The 26,329-nt window shown below is 38.5% G+C and overlaps 3 protein-coding genes across 3 annotated transcripts; 1 reads left to right on the top strand and 2 right to left on the bottom strand.

Annotated features, from left to right (window-relative positions):
- Positions 1-1,270: 1,270 nt before the first annotated feature.
- LOC106089297 (heat shock protein 70-like) lies at positions 1,271-3,602 on the bottom strand. The gene has a single exon (XM_059363897.1). The coding sequence runs from the start codon at positions 3,354-3,356 to the stop codon at positions 1,446-1,448; it is 1,911 nt and encodes a 636-aa protein (XP_059219880.1). The 5' UTR covers positions 3,357-3,602; the 3' UTR covers positions 1,271-1,445.
- A 1,554-nt stretch (positions 3,603-5,156) lies between these two features.
- Positions 5,157-24,454, top strand: LOC106089308 (heat shock protein 70-like). Its single transcript, XM_059363893.1, has 2 exons — positions 5,157-6,016; positions 22,924-24,454. The coding sequence occupies exons 1-2, from the start codon at positions 5,415-5,417 to the stop codon at positions 24,230-24,232; spliced, it is 1,911 nt and encodes a 636-aa protein (XP_059219876.1). The 5' UTR covers positions 5,157-5,414; the 3' UTR covers positions 24,233-24,454.
- On the bottom strand, positions 20,229-21,268 carry LOC131995314 (uncharacterized). Its single transcript, XM_059363899.1, has 2 exons — positions 20,969-21,268; positions 20,229-20,829 (listed from the first exon to the last, which is right to left on the bottom strand). The coding sequence occupies exons 1-2, from the start codon at positions 21,266-21,268 to the stop codon at positions 20,800-20,802; spliced, it is 330 nt and encodes a 109-aa protein (XP_059219882.1). The 3' UTR covers positions 20,229-20,799.
- Positions 24,455-26,329: the final 1,875 nt, after the last annotated feature.

The raw sequence follows: 26,329 nt of genomic DNA, 5'->3' as shown, positions 1-26,329 counted from the left end.
ACGCACTGTCCCAAATTTTGACAAAATCGGACAATAAATGAAGAAAGATGTCAAAGGGCCTAACACAAATCACTGTCCCAAATTTTGGCAAAATCGTATAATAAATGTGGCTTATATGGGCCTAAGACCCTAAATCGGCGGATCGGTCTATATGACAGCTATATTGAAATCTGGACCGATCTGAACAAAATCGGATAATAAATGTGGCTTTTATGCCACACGGCGGGTCGGTCTATATGGGGGCTATATCAAGATATAGACCATCTTCGAACTTAACCTGCGTATGGACAAAAAAAGAATCTGTGCAAAGTTTCAGCTCAATATCTATATTTTTAAAGACTATAGCGTGATTTTAACTGTCAGACGGACGGACATGGTTAGATCGTCCTAGATTTTTGCAATGGTCAAGAATATTTGTACTTTATAGGGTCGGAAATGGACATTTCGATGTGTTGCAAACGAAATGACCATCCTTCGGTGGTGGGTATAAAAATTATGAGTCGTTTATGGATTTTAAATTTGTTACAGAAATTTCCATTTTTCCATAATTTTTCTAATATATTTAGTAACTGAACGTTGATATTGAAAGAAACATAGAAAAATGTGTAATTTGTACTAATTTTTATTTCATACTTTTATCTCCTGGCAACGCAACTATAGATGAGTTGCAATCCATAATCGACCCCTTGGCAAAAAGTTCGAAATGTTTCTCATTTTCATTCAATATCAACAAAAGAGTATCCAATTCAACATAGAAATATAAGTTTCTTTAACATATTTAATGGTTTTATCTCCCACACACTTATTTTATGGTTTATGGGTCGTTTATGAATGGCAACCCAACTTCAGTTGCGTTACCAACGGCCAAATTTGTTACTTTTTTCAAATTTCTTTGTATCTGAACTTTAAAAATACGGATATTGAATGAAATTGACAAAAATTTTTGACTTTATACTAATTTTTGCTTCGTGGTTTTGTCTCCTGGCAACGCAATTGTAGTCGAGTAGCAATCCATGATTGACCCATAAATCTCCCGGCAATGCAGCTACAGTTGAGTTGCAATCCATTATCAATTCCTTAAAGTCGTAGGTATTTCTTACAATTTTTGCAAACCAAGACACCCTCATATTTCATAAGCTTTTCCTTTGTATGAATAAATCCAAACACATTCCAAACCCATTCATCCAAACTAATTCATTAAGCCAACCAATTTGTAAACCTTTAAAACCATTTTCGACACAGTGAAGTAAAAACAGTTTGATTTTTGGTTCAAAATTAAAATCTTCATCATTCGATTTATTGGGAAAACTTTTTAATGCATCTTCATTTCTTCAATTTGTTATTCTACTTAAAATAAAATCGCATAACAAAACTAACTTTTTACAATCATAACTAATGCTGCATGTCTTATATCTACAGAAGTCTTCTTTCTATTAATTTATGATTTAATCCACTTCTTCGACAGTGGGTCCCGATCGACCAGCTCCAAATCCTCCAGCCTGTTGACCACATGACGCCCCAGCTCCTCCACCGTTATGCAACTTAGTCATCAGTGGTGTGCACAATTGCGTCAGGCTCTTCATTTTATCCTCGTACTCCTCCTTCTCAGCCAATGAGTTGGCATCCAACCATTTGATTGTATCTTCGCAAGCTCGCAATGCTTCACTCTTTTCTTGTGGTGAAATCTTGTCGCCTGCTTGGTCTAATGCCTGCTTCACGCCAAACACATAACTCTCCAGATTATTGCGGGCTGCAATCTTATTTTTCTGTTTCTCATCCTCCTCGGCGTACTTCTCCGCCTCGTAGACCATGCGATCGATCTCGGCTTGGGACAAACGTCCTTTGTCGTTTTTGATGGTGATATTCTTGGCATTGCCCGAACTCATTTCCTTAGCAGATACATTGAGAATACCATTGGCATCCAAATCGAAAGTGACTTCTATCTGTGGAACACCTCTTGGAGCTGGAGGAATGCCAGACAAATCAAATGTTCCCAATCTGTTGTTGTCTCTGGTCATCACACGTTCTCCCTCGAATACTTGAATGGTGACTCCAGATTGGTTGTCCGAATAGGTGGAGAATGTCTGGGTTTGTTTGCATGGAATGCGCGAGTTGCGTTCGATGATCTTGGCCATTACACCGCCTGCTGTTTCAATACCAAGGGAGAGGGGCGCCACATCAACCAGAAGCACATCTTGGATGGCACTGCTCTTGTCGCCACTGAGTATGGCTGCTTGGATTGCGGCACCATAGGCTACAGCTTCATCGGGATTAATGGACAAATTCAGGCTCTTGCCGCAGAAGAATTGTTGAAGAAGATTTTGAACTTTGGGAATTCTGGTGGAACCACCAACCAAGACGATATCATGAATGTCGCTCTTGTCCATTTTGGCATCGTTGAGTGCCTTCTCCACGGGTTGCAATGTTTGACGGAAGAGATCGGCACACAGTTCTTCGAAACGAGCACGACTTATTTTGGTGTAGAAATCTTGTCCCTCAAACAATGCATCAATTTCAATGGTGGCCTCAGAGCTCGATGACAATGTGCGTTTGGCTCTCTCTGCAGCAGTTCTCAGGCGACGTAAAGCTCTGGGGTTGGAACGAAGATCTTTCTTATATTTGCGTTTGAACTCCTCTGCCAAATGGGTGACGAGGCGGTTGTCGAAGTCTTCACCACCCAAATGAGTGTCACCGGCAGTAGCCCTTACTTCGAACAGAGAACCTTCGTCGATGGTCAAGATGGAGACATCAAAGGTACCACCGCCCAAATCAAAGATCAGCACATTGCGTTCACCTTTCAAATTTTTGTCCAGACCATAGGCCAAGGCGGCGGCTGTGGGTTCGTTGATTATTCTCAGTACATTTAAACCAGCAATGCGGCCGGCATCCTTTGTAGCCTGACGCTGGGAATCGTTGAAGTAGGCTGGTACTGTTATAACAGCATCACTAATACTCTGACCCAAGTAGGCTTCGGCTGTTTCCTTCATCTTTGTGAGGACCATTGAACTGATTTCTTCGGGGGCAAAACGTTTCTGTTCTCCCTTGAATTCCACACAAATTTTGGGCTTACCACAGTCGCTGACCACCTTGAAGGGCCAATGTTTGATATCCTCCATGATTTTAGGATCATCGTATTTGCGACCAATCAACCGCTTGGCATCGAAGACTGTGTTCTTGGGATTCATGGCCACTTGGTTCTTGGCGGCATCGCCAATAAGGCGCTCTGTCTCCGAGAAGGCCACATAGCTGGGTGTTGTACGATTACCTTGGTCATTGGCGATAATTTCCACTTTGCCATGTTGAAAGACACCAACGCAGGAGTAGGTTGTGCCCAAATCAATACCAATTGCTACCATTTTGCTTGCTTTTCAATTGAACTGTACTCGATGGAAAGTTGTAATTATTCTATGCAGTACTTGATGTCTTCAAAAAATCTCTTCTTTCTGTAGGTGTTTTCTTCTTATGTCTCTGTTGTTGTTCTTTTTTCTGATTGCAATATTTTTACTTTTATAAATTTTCAAAATTTGCTTTTATTCGTCGTTGTTTTGTTGATATGAGCTTTTTGGCTCTTTCACTTGTTTATGTTAACGCTTTGAATGTTTTGTCAATACTAATGCCGAAGAGAGCCGTGCGACTGCTATTTATACTAAAACACACACAACAACGAATATTCGAGATACTTCATCTGGTAAGTTCACGAATTTTCTGAGTGTTTAACTTGGGGTAGTGCTTTGTTAAATGAGATGTTTTTTTAAAGAGTATAAAAAAATAAGAAAATAAAATAAGATTGAGAATAAAAGAGATATGTTTTTGTGGTATGAGTGAGATGTTGTAATTGCCTCAACTTTGCTTTTTCTTTAAAGAGAAAACTGTTGATTGCGTTTGAGTTAATAAATAAAGAGTGGTAGTGCAACTCTAGTGTAGACAGAGAATACTAAAATCGGATCCCCCGTTATAGGGTACTATACTACTAAATATCCCATGAACATTCCACTAAGGAACATGGGATAATTCTCTCATATCCCATGTGCAGCTGATTAAAGTTTAATCTCAATGATAAGGGGCCTCCTTTTTATGCCGAGTCTGAACGGAGTGCCGCATAGCGACATCGCTTGGTAGAGCAGTTTAAACATCGCAGGTTACCTCACTAATGTAGCTAGAATTAGTCAGGGGTAACCAGCGCTGAAAATTTTTTTGATGTTCACGCCGGGATTTGAGGTCAGGCTTCGGAGTCATTGGCGGACATGCTAACCACTGCGCCATGGTGGCCTCCAGGTATTAAGCCCATAAAAGGAGCATGTTTCATCCAATTTCGATGAAATTTGAAACAGTGAATTTTGGTAGATCTCTTGGAAACATTTCTACTTTTAGTACGATGGACTAAAGCCTATGCCTCGTCATGGACTAAAGCCTATCCAACCTGTTCCGGTTTTCGAAAACTTAAAACGAAAGATTTTCACAGTGTCCTATGTCTATGTTAGAATTCATACTCTAATAAAATTTCTATATAGTAAGATCATAAAAAAGCCAAACACCTTTTTGCGTGTTGCAAATTCGAAACCCGGAACAGGCCTGCATGTCTATATTTATAGACATGCAGGCCCGGGGGATACGTTTCAATATTCAACACCTGTGTCGGTGATTATGATTTCTATCCTATGACACTTAGTCTAAGAGTATTGGGCAGCACTAAATATAAGGGAAATTCCTACACTAAAGAAAATTAACTTTGAAGCTATGATGAAGGAATTTCCTCTAGAAGATCCACATTTTTCTCTTTTTTCCCCACCAAAATCTCCGTACCCCAAATGAAAAATTTTTTTCCCCAATCACGAAAAAAATCCCCTGTTACAGGAAATTTCCCCTAATCTGACAACACTATCACCTACCACTCTTTATTTAATAACTCAAACTCAATCAAGAGTTTTCTCTTTAACTTTTATCTAACGCAAATTTCGAGAGCAAATTTATAACATCTTACGCATACCACAATAACATATTTCTCTTATTCTCTTTAAAAAAAACATCTCATTTAACAAAGCACCACCCCAAGTAAAGCACCCAGAAAATTCGTGAACTTCCCAGAAGAAGTATCTCGAATATTCGGTGGTATGTGTGTTTTAGTATAAATAGCAGTCACACGGCTCTCTTCGGCATTAGTATTGAAAAAACATTCAAAGCGTTAACATAGCAAACAAGTGAAAGAGCCAAAAAGCTCATATCAACAAAACAACGACGAATAAAAGCAAATTTTGAAAATTTTTAAAAGTAAAAATATTGCAATCAGAAAAAAGAACAAGAACAGCGACACAAGAAGAAAACATCTACAGAAAGAGATTTTTTGAAACCCACAAGTATTGCATAGAATAATTACAACTTTCCATCGAGTACAGTTCAATTGAAAAGGAAGCAAAATGGTAGCAATTGGTATTGATTTGGGCACAACCTACTCCTGCGTTGGTGTCTTTCAACATGGCAAAGTGGAAATTATTGCCAATGACCAAGGTAATCGCACTACACCCAGCTATGTGGCCTTCTCGGAGACAGAGCGCCTCATTGGCGATGCCGCCAAGAACCAAGTGGCCATGAATCCCAAGAACACAGTCTTCGATGCCAAGCGTTTGATTGGCCGCAAATACGATGATCCCAAAATCATGGAGGATATCAAACATTGGCCCTTCAAGGTGGTCAGCGACTGCGGTAAGCCCAAGATTTGTGTCGAATTCAAGGGAGAACAGAAACGTTTTGCCCCCGAAGAAATCAGTTCAATGGTTCTCACAAAGATGAAAGAAACAGCCGAAGCCTACTTGGGCCAGAGTGTCAGTGATGCCGTTATAACAGTACCAGCCTACTTCAACGATTCCCAGCGTCAGGCTACAAAGGATGCCGGCCGCATTGCTGGTTTAAATGTCCTGAGAATCATCAATGAACCCACAGCCGCCGCCTTGGCCTATGGTCTGGACAAAAATTTGAAAGGTGAACGCAATGTGCTGATCTTTGATTTGGGTGGTGGTACCTTTGTAGAGTGCGCTCGTAGATGTGTTTTTTTCCGTTTTTTTATGTGTGAGTGAGACATATAGGTGATTTACTTTCTCAGTCCTTTCTTTTAGCCACAAACCTTCTTTCACAATCCACTGTGTGAGTGAGGCAGGTATAGCATGGTTATATATGTTTGCTGCAGTTTCCTTGTAGCTGCTTTTGTTCACATATAGTCGCTGCCAAGATACACCGGACATTAGCACAGTGTTAGGACATCCGCTTAGTAATCCGGAGGCCCAGGTTCAAATCTTGGTCAGGGTGAAGTTTTTTTTTATTTTTTTGTAATTATTCAATTTTTTTTTTTTTTGTACTAAAATCTGACATTTCCATTTCCATTGCAAATGGAAATATGGATAATGTATCTGGCTGAGAGATTTGTTTCATATTTTCGCCCTGTCCCTGAGCTCAAATTTCCTTTGGGTAGCCATATTTAACTTGGAATTTGCTGAATGGTGTTACTTTTTGGAAGTGACCCGAGCGTTTAAAAGCGCTTGGATCAGCCGAGATCAGCTCTTTTCAGTTCAAAGTGATCTCCCCGACCAGAACCCCTGTCAGTAAAGTTTTTTTTTCTTTTTGCGTTGTTATTCGCTATTATAACTTTTGGAAGTTTTACCAACAATTTATAAAGTTCGCGAGTGAATATAATATTAGTTTTCACGACTTTTCTTTATAAGTAAGTTTGAATAATAATTCACGCGAGTGGTTACAGTATCTTTTTTTTTAAGGAAATTCCTTTGATTTTATAGTCTGCAATAGCATTTGTTTTGCCACGAAAGAAATTTTATGCATATATGCACGGATCCTTTTCTTACTGTTAGCTGTTCAGAGAATTAAAATTTTCTTGGTAAGAGTGTGTCTAAGTTCTCTTATTATTTCCTGGTGGTGACGTTATGTATTTCATTATTCTTCAGCTTTGGAGTCTGTGACCACCAGACGAATGCTCTCTTCACCATTGATTGGCTTCGCTGTGATCAGTCCGTGTATTTCTGCCGTCGTGAGGTTGTGTAATCGGCGTACCCCCAATAAAGCGTGGTTAAAAGGGAAGCGGGAGGAATTAATCCCCGGGGAAAATCTTGGTTTTTCGGCCTAGAAGGAGAATTTTCTTTTTGTACAAGTCTTTGACTCATCATAACCCTTAAAATCTGAAGGCTGTGCTGTGGCTAAATTAACTCCATTCCCGGACGGTAGAATTATATTCATATGGCCTGATTCGTTGTGCGAGAAAGAGACCATTGTGTGATTTTTATATTTTTGCTTAATTCCTACACTTTACGATTTACTAAAGAAAAAGACTCTAGAGTTAATAGTTTTTTTTAAAGAAACCTTTATGAAAAGCACTTTGTAAGAAAAAAAAAAAGAACAATGAAAGTGAAATGTCAGTGTTCGCAATTTTACAATTAGTAAATCTTAAATTTTTGTTTCACGCTGAAATTAAAATTAAAACTAACCATATCTAAGTGTGCAAAAATCAAAATCGTTGTTGTCATAGCAAAAGACTATTTCATACCTAAAGGCAAGTGATTTATACAAACTATGTACATTCATACATACATAAAGGTTTTTGTGTAAAGCCCTTAAAAGAAGGGAACATCAAAGCATTGCAAGCAGCTTCGTGTACCAATCGCATTGAAAGGCCTTTCAACGAGGGAATCGAGCTACCAAGTAAGTGATCTTAACACTCTTTTTGTTATTACCTTTGGGACTCGCTCTCTTAGAATGTTAAAAACAACCGTTACCCTTCTGAGAGAACTTTGTCCAGTAAATAATTAAAATCATTTAAATAAATTTACTTATTAAAGATTTTCCATTCAATGATTCGAATTAATAACCTAAAAATTTAAATTCGAATATGTGTCTGGATGGTCTTTAATATAGAGTTGCAAAAAGAAACAGGAAATATTAACTTTGCTTCCGAACGCATGCATACGAGATAGTCACGTATATACAGCTGACATCTACGGCACAACAACAAACGCCCACCAGTTTTAAAGTTTTGAAGACACTGCTGCAATCATACCTATTGTGCCTACAGCATCGCAACTAGTTTAGTGGAGCAGTGACCATTTCGTATGCACGCGTTACATGGCAAATATTTATATTAAACAAATTTAAATCCTTGTCGAGTGTTTATTTAACTATTAACAACGATGCTGATAGATATTGCACCCTCCAATGCATACAATTTTCTGTTTTGATAACGAACATAACTCCATTACTTGCTCACCGGAGACTGTAGAATTTAAAAACCAAATGTACAAACTCTGCGGTCATTGACCCAGTATAACTCAGCTGTTTTTGTACGTATGTCGGTATGTCTATATGTTCGCTTTGTTATAGCCCAGCAAAACAATTTAATACGGGTTTCTTAACATAAAGAAAAAAATGATCGCATGAGACTTCACTTTCATTTAAGAAAAAAAAAAACCATTTATTTTTTTTCCTAAAAGGAGATTTATTTTATACCCCATATATTTTTCTTGGATAGCTATAATGTTCTACTATTATAAAATTTGTATTGTTAACTCTTAGCTACGAATTGAGGGAACTCTCGATAAGGTATTTTGAGGAGATATTTGGGAACCTAAGTTAACTAGAACACAATAGTGCTTTCTTGCTCTGTTTAATGAAATTTTAGGTTTACTCTTAGCTGTTAGGTTAAAATAAAATAAACCATGTTCATAAAAATGAGAAAAATGCTAAATTCCTGAATTAGAAATAAAACTTTGTATTTTCGGAATGAAACTTTTTGGTAGATATTTATTGAATAAAGGTCGTTTAGTCGCAGATATGTGCTAGATATACCGTTGTCGTTTGATTTCCTCTGACCGGAAGTGTAGAGGGGGTGTGGCATAGAAGGGTCTACCATGAATTTGATGCTATTAAGGAAGCTAGGTAGACAGGTAGGGAGGGCGAATTGTGGTGAACACCATCCTAACCACAACCGAACTTACACCTGAATTTACTTTCCCATTTCTTTCGTTTAGGCCGTACTCTCTATTAAGAGTCGACCTCATACAAGCACGCAAATATCTTATTAAAATTTTACGGTAGCGAAGTGAGTGAGTGAAATGGCAAGATCCCAACCCACCGACGAGCAAGTAGGCCGGAAAAAACATGCGTGCTTCCGCCATGATCACCCTCAAAGAACCCAGTGGTTTAACAAACCTACTATTTCCGGTACAAATCGACCGTTGTATGCTACAATTATAAAATTTTTGGCGCCCAACGTGGGGCCCGAGTGACTTTGAACCATTATGTTTGTTTTTCTCTTCTTGCGTAAGCTAGAATGTTGAACAGGTCTTCTTGATATTAAAGATATCGTAGTTAATTCACTCGGCTCCAAAACTTTTTTCCCCTCTTTCTCTTTCCCACTAATCTTTTTATTTCTTATCATTTTCTATTGTTGGTGACATTACTTATCATTGGATTTTGCAGTCTGTAGGAAGCAGTAGTGCTATCGGATGTAACCGGATAATGATTATCGCCAACCCTCTCCTTTTACTGTCTTAGTGAATATTTAGGCTGTTGATATTTTTAATGGAATTCAGTTTTTGGAATATATTTCTAAACCTGACTTTAAGATATCGATAATTTAAATAATTTACCCTTAATTTTTTTTCGTATTTGGAGTATTTTCATGTTATCAAGGACATGATTATCCAAAGTGAAACCGCTTTCTTATCTTTGTCTGTATCTCTACGTTTACTTTTCCTAATTTTTCCTATTCGGGGATAGGTTATTTACAAATTATGTTCCACCCCACATCTCCTTCCGGTAACAGTTAAGGAATCAAACGATTTTGTTTATGAAAATCTGTTTTTTCGATTTAGTTATTATTTTTTTTATATTATTACTAGATGCTTTATCTTGGGATAATTTTCATTTGATATTTTGGATTTGATTGATGTATCATTGATTAGTGTTGAGTTTTTTTTTTGGCGATCTCATATATTGTTTTTTTGCGATTCGATTGTGATATTTTTATTAATTCGGTCTTGAGGCTTCGGCACTTATTTAATGATGTCGGTTCGTAGAAGTACGGAGGATATCCATGCTGCATCGACTGCTGCATTAGGCGAGGATACTTGTTCTATTTGTAGGCAGACTTTGGCAGACACAGCGTCTATGACTGAAACCGTGTGTAGGCACCGTTTTCATAAGACATGTATTTCTAATTATGCTCGCACGAATCAGAATTGTCCAGTATGTGGTGTTAGAGTTACGAAGGATGTTGGTGCTTTGACATCAAAATCCTCACAGAAAGTTAATTCTCCGGTTACTACTAGATCGGTTGCGAAAGCAAAGAATTTTGATGCTGGTAGGTCCACTGATGGTACGGCTCCTGGTCAAAATCCGCTCAATAGTAGTCCAGCAGATACATCACCTGCTAGTTCCACTGTTTCAGTATCAGCTCTCAAGGAGGTGGTTACCACGATTGTTTCCGAACAGCATACACAATTACTTTCCGTTTTGAGTACACAAATTTCTGCGTTGGTTGAGAAAAGTGTTGAGGCTGGCATATCGCGCTTGAATTCAGTGAATTCTATACATGCTTCGCACTCGTCGTCACCTCAAACCGGAGGGAATCCTCGAATGCATGCTTTGCCTGACGTGGAGCAGCGTACTTTGGAACAACTTTTGGGGATCCAACCTCGAAATTTGAATCAAAGTCACAATGCTAACCTGCACGGAAGTTCAAACGCTGGTCAAGAGGCACTTGATGTTCGCCCTAGCCATAATGGCACAATGACAGATTTATTGTTCCGACCTGATAGGATTAGCCAGATTTTGCATAATTGGAAACTTAAATTTAATGGAAGTTCGAATTGTTTGCCAGTGGACAGTTTCATTTACCGCGCTGAGGCGTTGACAAAACAGACATTGAATGGTAATTTCGAAATTTTGTGTGGAAATGCCAGTATGTTATTCGAAGGAAAGGCTAGTGACTGGTTCTGGCGTTTTCATAAATCAGTATGTAATTTTCAATGGTCTGACTTGTGTAGAGCACTGCGTGAACAGTATCGTGATTCTCGTACTGATATGGACTTCCGAGAATTGATACGCGATCGTAAACAAAAGCCGAATGAATTGTTTGATGTTTTTTATGAGTCAGTGATTGATCTTGTTGATCGCCTTAATCAACCCCTGTCTGATCGTACCCTCGTGGAGATCTTAAGAAGGAATCTGCTCCCCGAGATACAACATGAGATTCTCAACATGAAGATAGATTCTGTTGGACAATTGAGAGAGGTTTGTCGCCGCCGTGAATTCTTTATTCAGGATATGAAAAATAGGCACAGTGTAGTGAGCAATAAGTCCCATAACTTTTCGAGGCGTGTTTCTGAGCTGGATGTTGCAGGCAGCGAGGGTCCTGAATTGTTAGAATTGGATGAAGTTGCTGAAGTCAACCTCACCTGTTGGAACTGTAAGCAATCAGGGCACCGATATCAAGACTGTGTTGCTGATAGAACCATCTTTTGTTATGGATGTGGCATGCCCGACACCTATAAGCCCAATTGTCGAAAGTGTGCTTCAAATTCAAAAAACTTCCGCTTGAATCCACCGAAAGGTGCATCCAGGGTGAACAGCCCTGCCGACAATTAAAGTTACTTACTAACACTATTGAAGAATTTCCCAAATGTGACTCCCCTATTTCGTCTGCTTCCTCTAAAACAATTTCTTTAGCTCCTTCTGATAATATAGCATCAAAATTGCCAGTTATTCCTGCCAGACTTGGTCCCAGACCATTAAAACCTCTCCACGAGCGTATAAAACTTTATTACGAGGCTCGCGCTAGAATTTTTGGTGAAGAGCATAAGCCTGCTCGATCTGCGATACGAATGAGAAACTTTTGGAAGAAAGTTAAAGCGGTGAAGAAACTTTTTGCAGTCTCAGTCATTAATAGGCCTGGTGATGTCCGTCCATATGCCGAGGTTCAGTTATTGAATAAGAATATGATCGGGTTATTAGACACAGGTGCCTCTGTATCTTGCCTAGGTTCACAAGCAGCTAGGAACATTTTAGTGTCTAATGAGAAGGTCCGAAGATTTAATACCTCAGTCAACACGGCTGATGGCAAACCGCAGGATGTGAAAGGTGTTCTGACAACCGATATTGCATTTAGGGGAAAAGTTTTACCCATATCTTTATTTATTGTGCCTAGTTTGTCGCAAGATTTAATTCTAGGAATGGATTTTTGGCGAATTTTTGATTTGTTCCCATCATCTTTGCTACCTTGTATTGCCCCTTGTATTCCGAATGTGTCCGAAATTTCGAATAGACGTTTCCTTACTAGTGATCAAGAAATGAGGCTTCGACTTGTTGTGGATGCTTTTCCTTCATTTTCCAAGGAGGGACTTGGAAAAACTACCGTTCTGTGCCACGTTATCGACACTGGCGATGCCAAGCCTATAAAGCAGCGCCATTTCCCGGTTTCTCCCGCTATTGAGAAACTTATTTACGATGAACTCGACCGGATGTTGGCAATGGGGGTCATCGAGGAATCGACTAGTGCTTGGTCATCTCCAGTTGTTCTTCACAGGAAACCTGGAAAGAATAGGCTCTGTCTGGATAGCAGGAAAATAAACTCCGTGACTATAGGCGACGCTTATCCTCTTCCTCATATCGACGGCATATTGAGCCGTCTGCCTAAAGCTGAATATATTAGCAGCATTGATCTTAAAGATGCATTCTGGCAGATACCCCTCGACCAATCATCGAAAGATAAAACAGCCTTTACCGTACCTGGAAGACCGCTGTATCACTTCAAAGTCATGCCGTTCGGATTGTGCAACGCACCTCAAACAATGTCCCGGCTGATGGACAAAGTGATACCAGCTACTCTCAGGACGGAGGTATTTGTTTATCTGGATGATCTCTTGGTGGTATCTGCTACATTTGATCGTCATATGCAAGTGTTAGAGGAAGTGGCTAAGTCTTTGCGTGCCTCCGGACTGACAATTAATGTTGAAAAAAGTAGATTTTGTGTGACGGAGGTCCGATACTTAGGTCATGTGGTTGGTGACGGGGTAATTCGCACAGACCCAGAAAAAGTTTCCGCAATAACAGATTTTCCGACACCAAGGTCTGTGAAGCAAATCAGACGGTTTTTAGGGATGTCAGGTTGGTATAGGAAATTTATTCGGAACTATGCGGCCATATCAGCCCCTTTGACTGATATGCTGAAAGCAAATCGAAAGTTTATATGGAGTGAAGAAGCTCAAAGGTCCTTTGAAGAGTTAAAGTCTATCCTGAGTTCAGCCCCTGTTTTGCATAGCCCTGATTTTTCGCAGCCTTTTTATATACACTGCGATGCTAGCAAAACAGGTATAGGAAGCGTATTGGTGCAAAAGAATGCGGAGGGTGAAGAGTTTCCCATTGCCTTCATGTCAAAGAAACTCAATCAAGCCCAACGCAACTATAGTGTCACCGAACAGGAATGCTTGGCCGCAATGGTGAGCATTAAAAAGTTCAGGGCTTATATCGAGGGACATGAGTTCACGGTGATAACAGATCACGCGTCGTTAAAGTGGCTCATGTCTCAAAGCGACTTAAGCACCAGGCTGGCTCGGTGGGCTTTGAAACTTCAAGGGTACCGCTTTAAAATCGAACATCGTAAAGGATCGCAAAATATAGTTCCGGATACCCTTTCCCGTGCCAACACGGAAGATTTGTCCGAGGTCTATGGTTTGTCTGAAATAGGGACTGACAGAGGGATTTTTGTAGATTTAAACTCTACCCCTTTCTCCTCAGATGAGTATAAAGACTTAGTTAAAAAAGTTGAAGAAAACATTAACTCCACTCCTGACGTAAAGGTAATTGATGGATACTTGTACCGCAGGACTGAACATTCGGTTGGGGAACAGACGACTGATGACTTGACTTGGAAACTGTGGATACCCCGGAGTTTGGTTCCGGAAGTTTTGAGACGACACCATGATGATCCCATGTCGGCCCATTCTGGTATGAATAAGACTTTAGAGCGCATTCGCCGTTACTATTTTTGGCCCAATTTAGTGAATGATGTCAGAAGTTACATCAATGCCTGTGAAATCTGTAAGACAACGAAGCATCCTAACCACGTTATGCGTCCGCCAATGGGTAAGACCAGTGAAACGTATAGGTTTTTTCAAAAACTTTATGTTGACTTCTTAGGTCCTTATCCCAGATCGAGATCTGGTAATGTTGGAATTTTTGTCGTTTTGGACCATTTTTCAAAGTTTTCGTTCCTTCAACCTGTTAAGAAATTCACTGCCGAGGTGGTGACAAAGTTTTTAGAGGAAAGTCTTTTTCACGTTTTCGGTGTGCCAGAAACTATAGTGTCTGATAATGACACACAATTTAAAGCCCATAAATTCAATGACCTTTTGCAAAGCTATGGCGTTTCCCACGTTTACACTGCCGTTCATTCGCCTCAGGCCAATGCGTCTGAGCGGGTAAACCGCTCAGTAATTTCTGCGATAAGATCTTACGTCAGGTTGGATCATAAGGATTGGGATGAACAATTAAGTAGAATTTCTTGTGCATTGCGTTCAGCCGTCCATTCTTCTGTGGGTACCTCTCCATATTTTATGGCCTTTGGACAACATATGATTACAAATGGGTCCACTTACAAGCTCTTGAGGACGTTAGGCATGCTTGATGATCGTTCGATTCAGTTTAACCGGTCTGACTCCTTTGATATAGTCAGGACTAAAGCCACGGAGTGCATGCGCAAACAATTTGAACGCAATGAGAAGGCTTATAATACGAGATCTCGCGAGGTGTTGTATGAAGAGGGTCAGGAGATATTCCGTAGAAATTTCCGACAGAGTGACTTCGAAAAAGGATACAATTCTAAATTGGCTCCTACATTTATTAGAGCACGGATTAAACGTAGACTGGGCAATGCATATTACGAGCTTGAGGACTTACAAGGAAGGCCAATTGGTAAATATCACGCTAAAGATATTCGTCAGTAGAAACATCTACCAGCGTGATCATCTTTCGGTTCATTTCACTCCCCGAAATCTGATTTTTGTGGGGGGTAAATGTAGAGTGCGCTCGTAGATGTGTTTTTTTCCGTTTTTTTATGTGTGAGTGAGACATATAGGTGATTTACTTTCTCAGTCCTTTCTTTTAGCCACAAACCTTCTTTCACAATCCACTGTGTGAGTGAGGCAGGTATAGCATGGTTATATATGTTTGCTGCAGTTTCCTTGTAGCTGCTTTTGTTCACATATAGTCGCTGCCAAGATACACCGGACATTAGCACAGTGTTAGGACATCCGCTTAGTAATCCGGAGGCCCAGGTTCAAATCTTGGTCAGGGTGAAGTTTTTTTTTATTTTTTTGTAATTATTCAATTTTTTTTTTTTTTGTACTAAAATCTGACATTTCCATTTCCATTGCAAATGGAAATATGGATAATGTATCTGGCTGAGAGATTTGTTTCATATTTTCGCCCTGTCCCTGAGCTCAAATTTCCTTTGGGTAGCCATATTTAACTTGGAATTTGCTGAATGGTGTTACTTTTTGGAAGTGACCCGAGCGTTTAAAAGCGCTTGGATCAGCCGAGATCAGCTCTTTTCAGTTCAAAGTGATCTCCCCGACCAGAACCCCTGTCAGTAAAGTTTTTTTTTCTTTTTGCGTTGTTATTCGCTATTATAACTTTTGGAAGTTTTACCAACAATTTATAAAGTTCGCGAGTGAATATAATATTAGTTTTCACGACTTTTCTTTATAAGTAAGTTTGAATAATAATTCACGCGAGTGGTTACAGTATCTTTTTTTTTAAGGAAATTCCTTTGATTTTATAGTCTGCAATAGCATTTGTTTTGCCACGAAAGAAATTTTATGCATATATGCACGGATCCTTTTCTTACTGTTAGCTGTTCAGAGAATTAAAATTTTCTTGGTAAGAGTGTGTCTAAGTTCTCTTATTATTTCCTGGTGGTGACGTTATGTATTTCATTATTCTTCAGCTTTGGAGTCTGTGACCACCAGACGAATGCTCTCTTCACCATTGATTGGCTTCGCTGTGATCAGTCCGTGTATTTCTGCCGTCGTGAGGTTGTGTAATCGGCGTACCCCCAATAAAGCGTGGTTAAAAGGGAAGCGGGAGGAATTAATCCCCGGGGAAAATCTTGGTTTTTCGGCCTAGAAGGAGAATTTTCTTTTTGTACAAGTCTTTGACTCATCATAACCCTTAAAATCTGAAGGCTGTGCTGTGGCTAAATTAACTCCATTCCCGGACGGTAGAATTATATTCATATGGCCTGATTCGTTGTGCGAGAAAGAGACCATTGTGTGATTTTTATATTTTTGCTTAATTCCTACACTTTACGATTTACTAAAGAAAAAGACTCTAGAGTTAATAGTTTTTTTTAAAGAAACCTTTATGAAAAGCACTTTGTAAGAAAAAAAAAAAGAACAATGAAAGTGAAATGTCAGTGTTCGCAATTTTACAATTAGTAAATCTTAAATTTTTGTTTCACGCTGAAATTAAAATTAAAACTAACCATATCTAAGTGTGCAAAAATCAAAATCGTTGTTGTCATAGCAAAAGACTATTTCATACCTAAAGGCAAGTGATTTATACAAACTATGTACATTCATACATACATAAAGGTTTTTGTGTAAAGCCCTTAAAAGAAGGGAACATCAAAGCATTGCAAGCAGCTTCGTGTACCAATCGCATTGAAAGGCCTTTCAACGAGGGAATCGAGCTACCAAGTAAGTGATCTTAACACTCTTTTTGTTATTACCTTTGGGACTCGCTCTCTTAGAATGTTAAAAACAACCGTTACCCTTCTGAGAGAACTTTGTCCAGTAAATAATTAAAATCATTTAAATAAATTTACTTATTAAAGATTTTCCATTCAATGATTCGAATTAATAACCTAAAAATTTAAATTCGAATATGTGTCTGGATGGTCTTTAATATAGAGTTGCAAAAAGAAACAGGAAATATTAACTTTGCTTCCGAACGCATGCATACGAGATAGTCACGTATATTATTATTATTATTTATTAATAGATTTTTGAGTACACAATGATAGAGGTTTGAGATTCAGTGTTGTTGTAAATCTATAAAGCTGGCATAGCAAGAATGCTGTTAGCCATATAATTCATTGATATTACCAAAGGTTGGCTGATTATAGTATGTTAATCTATGTTATATAAGGTTGTTTACATATTGGAGACTATAAAAAAGAGAAAGTGCTATTTTAAAAGTTAAATTCATTTTGTATAAAGTTTCTATATTTAATACAATTTTCTAAATATTTGTATAGAGATAAAAAATTCGTGCCATTCAATATGCTTATTACTTCGTTTACATTAAGTGTGGGCTTATTAAAGTAAATAATTCTGAGATTTGTGTATATTGGGCACGAGCCGATAAAGTGGAAGGTGTTCTCGGTTTCGTCTGTGTTACAAATTGAGCAAACGCCATCGGTATTGTCTCTGAAAGATCTAGCATTTAAATTAAGTAACCCGCCTCTAGCCTTTACAATGATACTTGTAGCACGTGAAGATAAGTTCGCAGTGAGTTCCGGTATCCTGGTGTATTCAAGCTGTGGGTAAAGGTCATGGAACTGTGAGCCTTTTGCCCTAACCTCAAAATCTAATCTCTCCTTTGATTTAAGTAGTTCTATAACTTCTTTCCAGTACGAGGGTAAATGTGTCGCGTTGTAGTGCAAAGAAAATTGCAGAGATTGGCATATATTGGACCATTCTTCTGCCCAAGACATATTCAGTTCTATGATCTTCAGCGCAAGAATACGTGGTAATCGTCGACAGTCTAGTTGGAGTACTCTGTCAATGTAGCAAAAATGTGTCTTCAATGTAGAACAGAAAAGTGAATTGAATCCAGTTTCCAGATATAACATGTAGTTAGGCGTATTGTTAGGCAGATATAACATTTTCTTAATAAAGAATCTAAACAATTTCTCCACGTCCTCATATCTTACACATCCCCAAATTTCTGCGGCATAACACATTATAGACTTTGAACACGATTCAAAAATTTTAAGTTTATTAGCCTTCGATATTTTTGGGTGATTAATATATCTTGACCAAGTAGAATTTATCGCCATTTTAGACGCAGTGAGCTTGTTCTGAAGATGTTTTCTAAAAGATAAGTTGTAACTTAATTCGACACCAAGGTAAGTGTAACTATTCACAATTTCGATATTCTGATTCCCAAACCGCCAATTCAAGTTTCTAGCGACTCTTGTGCCCTTCCGGAAAATAAGTATCTTAGATTTGGCAAGGTTTACCTTCAGACTCCATGTCAAACAATACTCCTCAAGAACGTTAATCATATCTTGTAACCCTTCTGCAGTTTCAGACAGAATGACAATGTCGTCTGCATACAAAAGAACTTTAATGTTAGTATCTGCTACGTTCACACCTCCTGGTAAAGAATCGGGTAAGTCATTAACATATAAAGAAAACAGTACTGGGCTGAGTGTACAACCCTGCTTCACTCCTGTTTCCACCGAAAAGTAATCTGAGAATGCATTTCCGTCCCAGATTTTACTCGTAGTATTTTCATACAATAGTTGCAATATCCGCACAATCTTCGTAGAGAGTCCATAGCTTGACAATTTATAAAATAAGCTGTTTCTGGGGATCAGATCGAAAGCAGATGAGAAATCTACAAAGAAAGCGTAGGTAGCCTTGTTCTTCAAATTATTCAAATTAACAATGTTAACCAGATTGAATATATTGTCAAGCGTGGAGTACTCTTTTCTGAACCCAGACTGGAACTCATTTAGAATGTCATTTCTTTCTATCCAAGCAGATATCCGATTCAAAAGCAAAGAGTTAAAGATCTTACAGTTAGTGTTTAGAAGTGAAAGTCCCCTATAATTAGCCGCAATGTTAACGTCACCTTTTTTAAACAACGGTATCAAGGTAGATTCTCTGAAAGATAACGGAATCCTTTCATTAAGGAATATAGTGTTGAAGACAGCCAATATTTCTTCTAGAAAATTGCGAGGAGCGTATTTATAGAACTCATAAGGGATTCCATCCAGCCCTGGAGACTTATTTCTTCTAAGCCCTTTAATAACAAAGAATAGTTCACACAGTTCAAAGGGAGAGTCAAGGAATGGGTCGACGTAATAAGGCAAACACCAGTGTATGTTCTCGGATTCCTTTCGGTTAAGTAGTAATGCCTTAAAATGTACCATGTAATCATCAGCATTAAGATTTCCTTTTGAATTTTGTGATCTATTCTTCAATGAATTCGACAAGTTCCACCAATCCTTGCTACTCGTTACTCTGTCCAGTCTTCTGAGGTTCTCATTATAATATTCCAATTTCTTCCTACTACATAGTCTTTGAAACTTGGTTCTCGATGAATAATATCTTTTCTTATTAACATCAGTATGGAGAGCCCTAAACGCTTTAAGGTTCCTGCGCATTACTGAACGCAAACGGAAGCATGTCCAATCAAACCACGGCTGTTTAGGCTCAAAAAATTTCCTGTTTGTGTTTTTGACATGTGCCTGTCTAATCTTTTGCGTTATACCGCAGATCATGTCGTCCACAGACATATCTGCACGGTAGTATCCATTCACTGGGGTGTTACCCAGATTTAACCCGTATTGAGTCATATTTCTATCGCTCCAATAAAGTCTTCTAGTATCATTCTGTTTAGTCACATTGCTAGAATGCTTTGGGATTTTAAGCTGGAGACAGATGGGCATGTGGTCTGAAAACGGCTTAGCAAGTATTGCAAAATTCTCAATATATTGCAACAAATCAGATGAGCAAATGCAGTAATCTATCAATGAGCTTCCCATTACACCAAAGAAACTAAGTTTTCCATCCAAATCACCTAAAGTCCTTCCATTTACCACAATACCACCTATGTCCTCAATCATATTCAAAAGCCGTCTCCCTTGTGTATTTATATTCTTATCTTTAGAGCACCTAATTACATTTATATGAGGTTGGTCCCTGATTATATTTTCGTCCAGGACTTGTTGTTCACCTATTCTTGCATTTAGATCTCCCATAATACAGAAGCTGGTTGGATTTAGACTGCTCAAAAATGATACAAACTTATCTGCATCGTTCTTCCAGCTCGTACTATTCAGATAGGTCGGGATAAGTTGGAATAAATTTCCGTCAATATTCACAGATAGCATTGTATGGCTATTGCATTCGGTAAAGTTTAGCTTGTATTTCTTTTTCATTTCTCTTTTGTAACCGAATAGGCAACCTCCACTAGCACGACCCGATTTATGTATTTTAATTGCTTCAACCCAGTGTAGACAATAATTTTGAAAAAATGATGAGAAATAAGTTTGTTTATTAGCAACAACATGGGTTTCAAACAAAAAGAAAATATCAAACTTATTTAAAAAGGTTATAAAGTTTCCAAAATTTAGCGATTTTTCAAGGTTACAAACGTTATAAGCTATTATATGGCACGAATCAGCTAGCTATTGTACATAAGGATTGTTATCGTTTTTATTTAATACTACGTTTTCGTTGCAAACAACCTCACAACTAAAACCGCATTCAGCTAATATATCTTCTAGAAATTTTACATCGTTTGTAGCGGAAGAACGTATCTTTCCATTGAACCAAGTAAAGCGTTTATCGTTGATGTAGATACAAAATTCACCAAGCCGTACTTTTACATCTTTTTTATGCTTAGATATTACTTTGCTAACTTGCCTGAGATTGTATCTAATAGACTGTTCAGCTGCAGTGTAATCCTTCTGAATAAAAATTGCTTGTCCCTTAAGGTTACTTCTAGCATTTAAAACCCTTTGGACTTCGCTGGCGGTACCTAGTGTAAACACAAAAGATTTTCCAGAGGATAGCATTTTGGTGTATGTGACGGTAACATCTACATTCAACACGTCTTTACAGATGTCGGCGAGCTTCTTTTTTGCGGCCGGGATATTATTACAGGATAGTCCACTCACCATGATATTTGTGGTTCTCGATTTCTGGTCAACTAGTTCTAGACGGTTTGTTAATTTCTTTATGTCTTCCTTTAATTTAGAATTCTCATGTTTTAATTCTTCAATTTCATGTTTGATATCCGTCAGATCTTCTTTCTTTGCTACACCCTTCAATTTGTCGTCCAGGACTTCGCATAGTTTGCTCCATGTAAACACGTCTTGATGACTGCTTACACTCATATTTAGGGACGGCGCGTATTTTTTTGGTGTATGTTCTTTATGATCAGGTGATGTCGATAAAAGAGTGCGCTTGCTGCTCATTTAGTATTGCAGTGCACCCTGTGTTTTTCGATAACGATTATTTCTTTTACCAGCTGTATGATGATTATCGATTTGTCCGGCAGTTATAGGTTTGATAGAGCAGTCCAGCTGTTGTTTGTATTTTACTCCTTGTGTTAGTGAAAAATGTGGGCGCCTTCCAGTGATTTAGAAATAGTTTTGCAAATAAGATGAAAAAATAAATGCAAAATTGCGTAGAACTATTCTTCAATAAGGACCAATTTCGTCATCGATGAAACAGCCAAGGTTGTATTATAGTTTGAAGCGCCTATAGTGATGTGTATGAACGTATAGCTTGACTTTGCAGCAAAACAATCAGGAGCGGCCAAAAAACACAACCGTATACAAAACAACGAGAACAACAAAACAACGTATATACAGCTGACATCTACGGCACAACAACAAACGCCCACCAGTTTTAAAGTTTTGAAGACACTGCTGCAATCATACCTATTGTGCCTACAGCATCGCAACTAGTTTAGTGGAGCAGTGACCATTTCGTATGCACGCGTTACATGGCAAATATTTATATTAAACAAATTTAAATCCTTGTCGAGTGTTTATTTAACTATTAACAACGATGCTGATAGATATTGCACCCTCCAATGCATACAATTTTCTGTTTTGATAACGAACATAACTCCATTACTTGCTCACCGGAGACTGTAGAATTTAAAAACCAAATGTACAAACTCTGCGGTCATTGACCCAGTATAACTCAGCTGTTTTTGTACGTATGTCGGTATGTCTATATGTTCGCTTTGTTATAGCCCAGCAAAACAATTTAATACGGGTTTCTTAACATAAAGAAAAAAATGATCGCATGAGACTTCACTTTCATTTAAGAAAAAAAAAAACCATTTATTTTTTTTCCTAAAAGGAGATTTATTTTATACCCCATATATTTTTCTTGGATAGCTATAATGTTCTACTATTATAAAATTTGTATTGTTAACTCTTAGCTACGAATTGAGGGAACTCTCGATAAGGTATTTTGAGGAGATATTTGGGAACCTAAGTTAACTAGAACACAATAGTGCTTTCTTGCTCTGTTTAATGAAATTTTAGGTTTACTCTTAGCTGTTAGGTTAAAATAAAATAAACCATGTTCATAAAAATGAGAAAAATGCTAAATTCCTGAATTAGAAATAAAACTTTGTATTTTCGGAATGAAACTTTTTGGTAGATATTTATTGAATAAAGGTCGTTTAGTCGCAGATATGTGCTAGATATACCGTTGTCGTTTGATTTCCTCTGACCGGAAGTGTAGAGGGGGTGTGGCATAGAAGGGTCTACCATGAATTTGATGCTATTAAGGAAGCTAGGTAGACAGGTAGGGAGGGCGAATTGTGGTGAACACCATCCTAACCACAACCGAACTTACACCTGAATTTACTTTCCCATTTCTTTCGTTTAGGCCGTACTCTCTATTAAGAGTCGACCTCATACAAGCACGCAAATATCTTATTAAAATTTTACGGTAGCGAAGTGAGTGAGTGAAATGGCAAGATCCCAACCCACCGACGAGCAAGTAGGCCGGAAAAAACATGCGTGCTTCCGCCATGATCACCCTCAAAGAACCCAGTGGTTTAACAAACCTACTATTTCCGGTACAAATCGACCGTTGTATGCTACACCTTTGATGTCTCCATCTTGACCATCGACGAAGGTTCTCTCTTCGAAGTAAGAGCTACTGCCGGTGACACTCATTTGGGTGGTGAAGACTTCGACAACCGCCTCGTCACCCATTTCGCAGAGGAGTTCAAACGCAAATATAAGAAAGATCTTCGCTCCAACCCCAGAGCTTTACGCCGCCTAAGAACTGCTGCAGAGAGAGCCAAACGCACATTGTCATCGAGCTCTGAGGCCACCATTGAAATCGATGCCTTGTTCGAGGGACAAGATTTCTACACCAAAATCAGTCGTGCTCGTTTCGAAGAACTATGTGCCGATCTCTTCCGTCAAACATTGCAGCCCGTGGAGAAGGCACTCAACGATGCCAAAATGGACAAGAGCGACATTCATGATATCGTCTTGGTTGGTGGTTCCACCAGAATTCCCAAAGTTCAAAATCTTCTTCAACAATTCTTCTGCGGCAAGAGTTTGAATTTGTCCATTAATCCCGATGAAGCTGTTGCCTATGGTGCCGCAATCCAAGCAGCCATACTCAGTGGCGACAAGAGCAGTGCCATCCAAGATGTGCTTCTGGTCGATGTGGCGCCCCTCTCCCTTGGTATTGAAACAGCAGGCGGTGTAATGGCCAAGATCATCGAACGCAACTCGCGCATTCCATGCAAGCAAACCCAGACATTCTCCACCTATTCGGACAACCAATCTGGAGTCACCATTCAAGTATTTGAGGGAGAACGTGTGATGACCAGAGACAACAACAGATTGGGAACATTCGATTTGTCTGGCATTCCTCCAGCTCCAAGGGGAGTTCCACAGATTGAAGTCACTTTCGATTTGGATGCCAATGGTATTCTCAATGTATCAGCCAAGGAAATGAGTTCGGGCAATGCCAAGAATATCACCATCAAAAACGACAAAGGACGTTTGTCCCAAGCCGAAATCGATCGCATGGTCAACGAGGCGGAGAAATACGCCGAGGAGGATGAGAAACAGAAAAATAAGATTGCAGCCCGCAATAATCTGGAGAGCTATGTGTTTGGCGTGAAGCAGGCATTAGACCAAGCAGGCGACAAGATTTCACCACAAGAAAAGAGTGAAGCATTGCGAGCTTGCGAAGATACAATCAAATGGCTGGATGCCAACTCATTGGCTGAAAAGGAGGAGTACGAGGATAAAATGAAGAGCCTGACGCAATTGTGCACACCATTGATGACTAAGTTGCATAACGGTGGAGGAGCTGGAGCGTCATGTGGTCAACAGGCTGGAGGATTTGGAGCTGGTCGATCGGGACCCACTGTCGAAGAAGTGGATTAAATCATAAATTAATAGAAAGAAGACTTCTGTAGATCTAAGGCAACCAGTATTAGTCAGTAACTCATGATCATTGTAAATAGTTCCCATTCAACCACTGTTGTTCGATGATAAGTTTAGTTATGCGATTTTATTTTAAGTAGAATAACAAATTGAAGAAATGAAGATGGATGAAAATATTTTTCCAATAAAATAAATGATGAAGATTTTAATTTTGATACCAAATATCTAAGTGTTCTTATTTCACTATGTCCAAAATGATTCCAATTAGGTTGGCTTGGTTAATGAGATCTTTTATGGAATTAGGAATGTATTTGCAAATTTATTCATGCAAACAGCAAGGCTGATATTACGTTGCCGGGGGAGAAAACCATAAAATAAATGGGTGGATTATGGATTGCAACCCAACTTCAATTGTGTAGCCAACGGACAAATTTATTATAGAAGTTTCTATATTATATTGCATACTTGTTTGTTAAAATTATTAAAAGATGCATTTCATAGTTTTATCAAATATCGACGTCATTTAATTCATATTAATTGAAACTAGTAAAATTGTTTTTAGTTCGGGTGTGCCGACTCTTATATGCCCAGCACCATGTACACCAAAAACTTTTCTGCAAAAATATGCCGCTCTGCAGCACGTCACGTCGCGTCGAATATCACTTCTATTTTTTCAATTATCGCAAAGACGGGATTCGTATTCTGCGATTTTTGAAAGCACTTGTGGTTCAATTTTCATTTTGATTCATGATTTGGATGCTGACAAAAACTTTTAATTTTTAAAAAAGGGAAAATTACGATTTTCTGAAAACGAACATTCAAATTGAAAAATTTGTTAGAAAAAAACGAATAGAGATATCTTACAATTTTTTTTATAAACTGGCTGTGGTGGCCACACATATTGTATGGTTCAATATTTTCTGCATGAGCTTAAAACAAAACAAACTCAAATGGCGAGTTTGGGATTTGCTGCAGCGATTTTTCCACATTTTTTCGAGAAGCTTCTACAACCATTACTGAAAGGCAGTAAGTAGGAGATCAGTATGGGAAGTAGATAGGTATCATAATAGGTACGGAAAATGATTGTACGTGTAGGGAATGTGTAGATAAAGAGACGTTAGAGAATTCCTATAGCTGGCTTTAGCGGCTAACAGACTCGTGATGGTGACACAAAGTTGATCTTATTATGACCAAAGGTGGTCTTATAAAGAACTATGATGGTATTATAAACCCCTACGAAAGTCTTATGACGACTTAAGTTTGTCTTAGGAACCCCTAAGGTGGTCTTATAAAGACTTAAGGTGGTATTGTATTATAACGACCTATGGTGGTCTTATAAAGGCCAATGATGCTCTTCTTAAGACCTAAGGTAGTCTTATAAAGACCTAAGGTGGTGTCATAAAAACCTAAGGTATTCTTATAAATACATAAGTTGGTCTTAAAAAGACCTAAGGTTATATAATAAAGACCTAAAGCGGTCTTATAAAGACCTACGATGGTCTTATAAATACCTACGGTGATCTTATAAAGACCTAAGGTGGTCTTATAAAGACCTATGATACTCTTATAAAGACGTAAGATGGTCTTATAAAGACCTATGATGGTCATACAAAGACCTACGATGGTTTAATAAATACCTAAGGTGGCCTTATAAAGACCTAAGGTGGTTTTATAAGGACCTAAGGTGGTCTTATAAAGATCTAAGGTGGTCTTATAAAGACCTAAGGTGATCTTATAAAGACCTAAGGTGATCTTATAAATACCAAAGGTGGTCTTTTAAATGGCAAAGGTGGTCTTATAAAGACCTAAGGTGGTCTTATAAAGACCCTCGATGGCCTTATAAAGACCCTCGATGGTCTTATAAAGAACTATGATGGTCTTATAAAGACTCTCGATGGTCTTATAAACCCCTAAGGTGGTCTTACAAGGACCTAAGGAGGTTTTATAAAGTCCTACGGTGGTCTTATGCATCGATATAAATGAAACTTTGTGTGTTATGTACTGGAAACCCAAAACACGAAATTATTAAAAATTTGGGGTAAGGCTTCATGGTACGAAACTGATTGTACGAAATTGATATCAATGTAAGTGTCAGGG

This window comes from Stomoxys calcitrans, chromosome 2, assembly GCF_963082655.1.
Source record: "Stomoxys calcitrans chromosome 2, idStoCalc2.1, whole genome shotgun sequence".
NCBI lineage: Eukaryota > Metazoa > Arthropoda > Insecta > Diptera > Muscidae > Stomoxys > Stomoxys calcitrans.
Note: the sequence above shows the minus strand (reverse complement) of the source record. Positions and strands in the feature narration are given on the sequence as shown.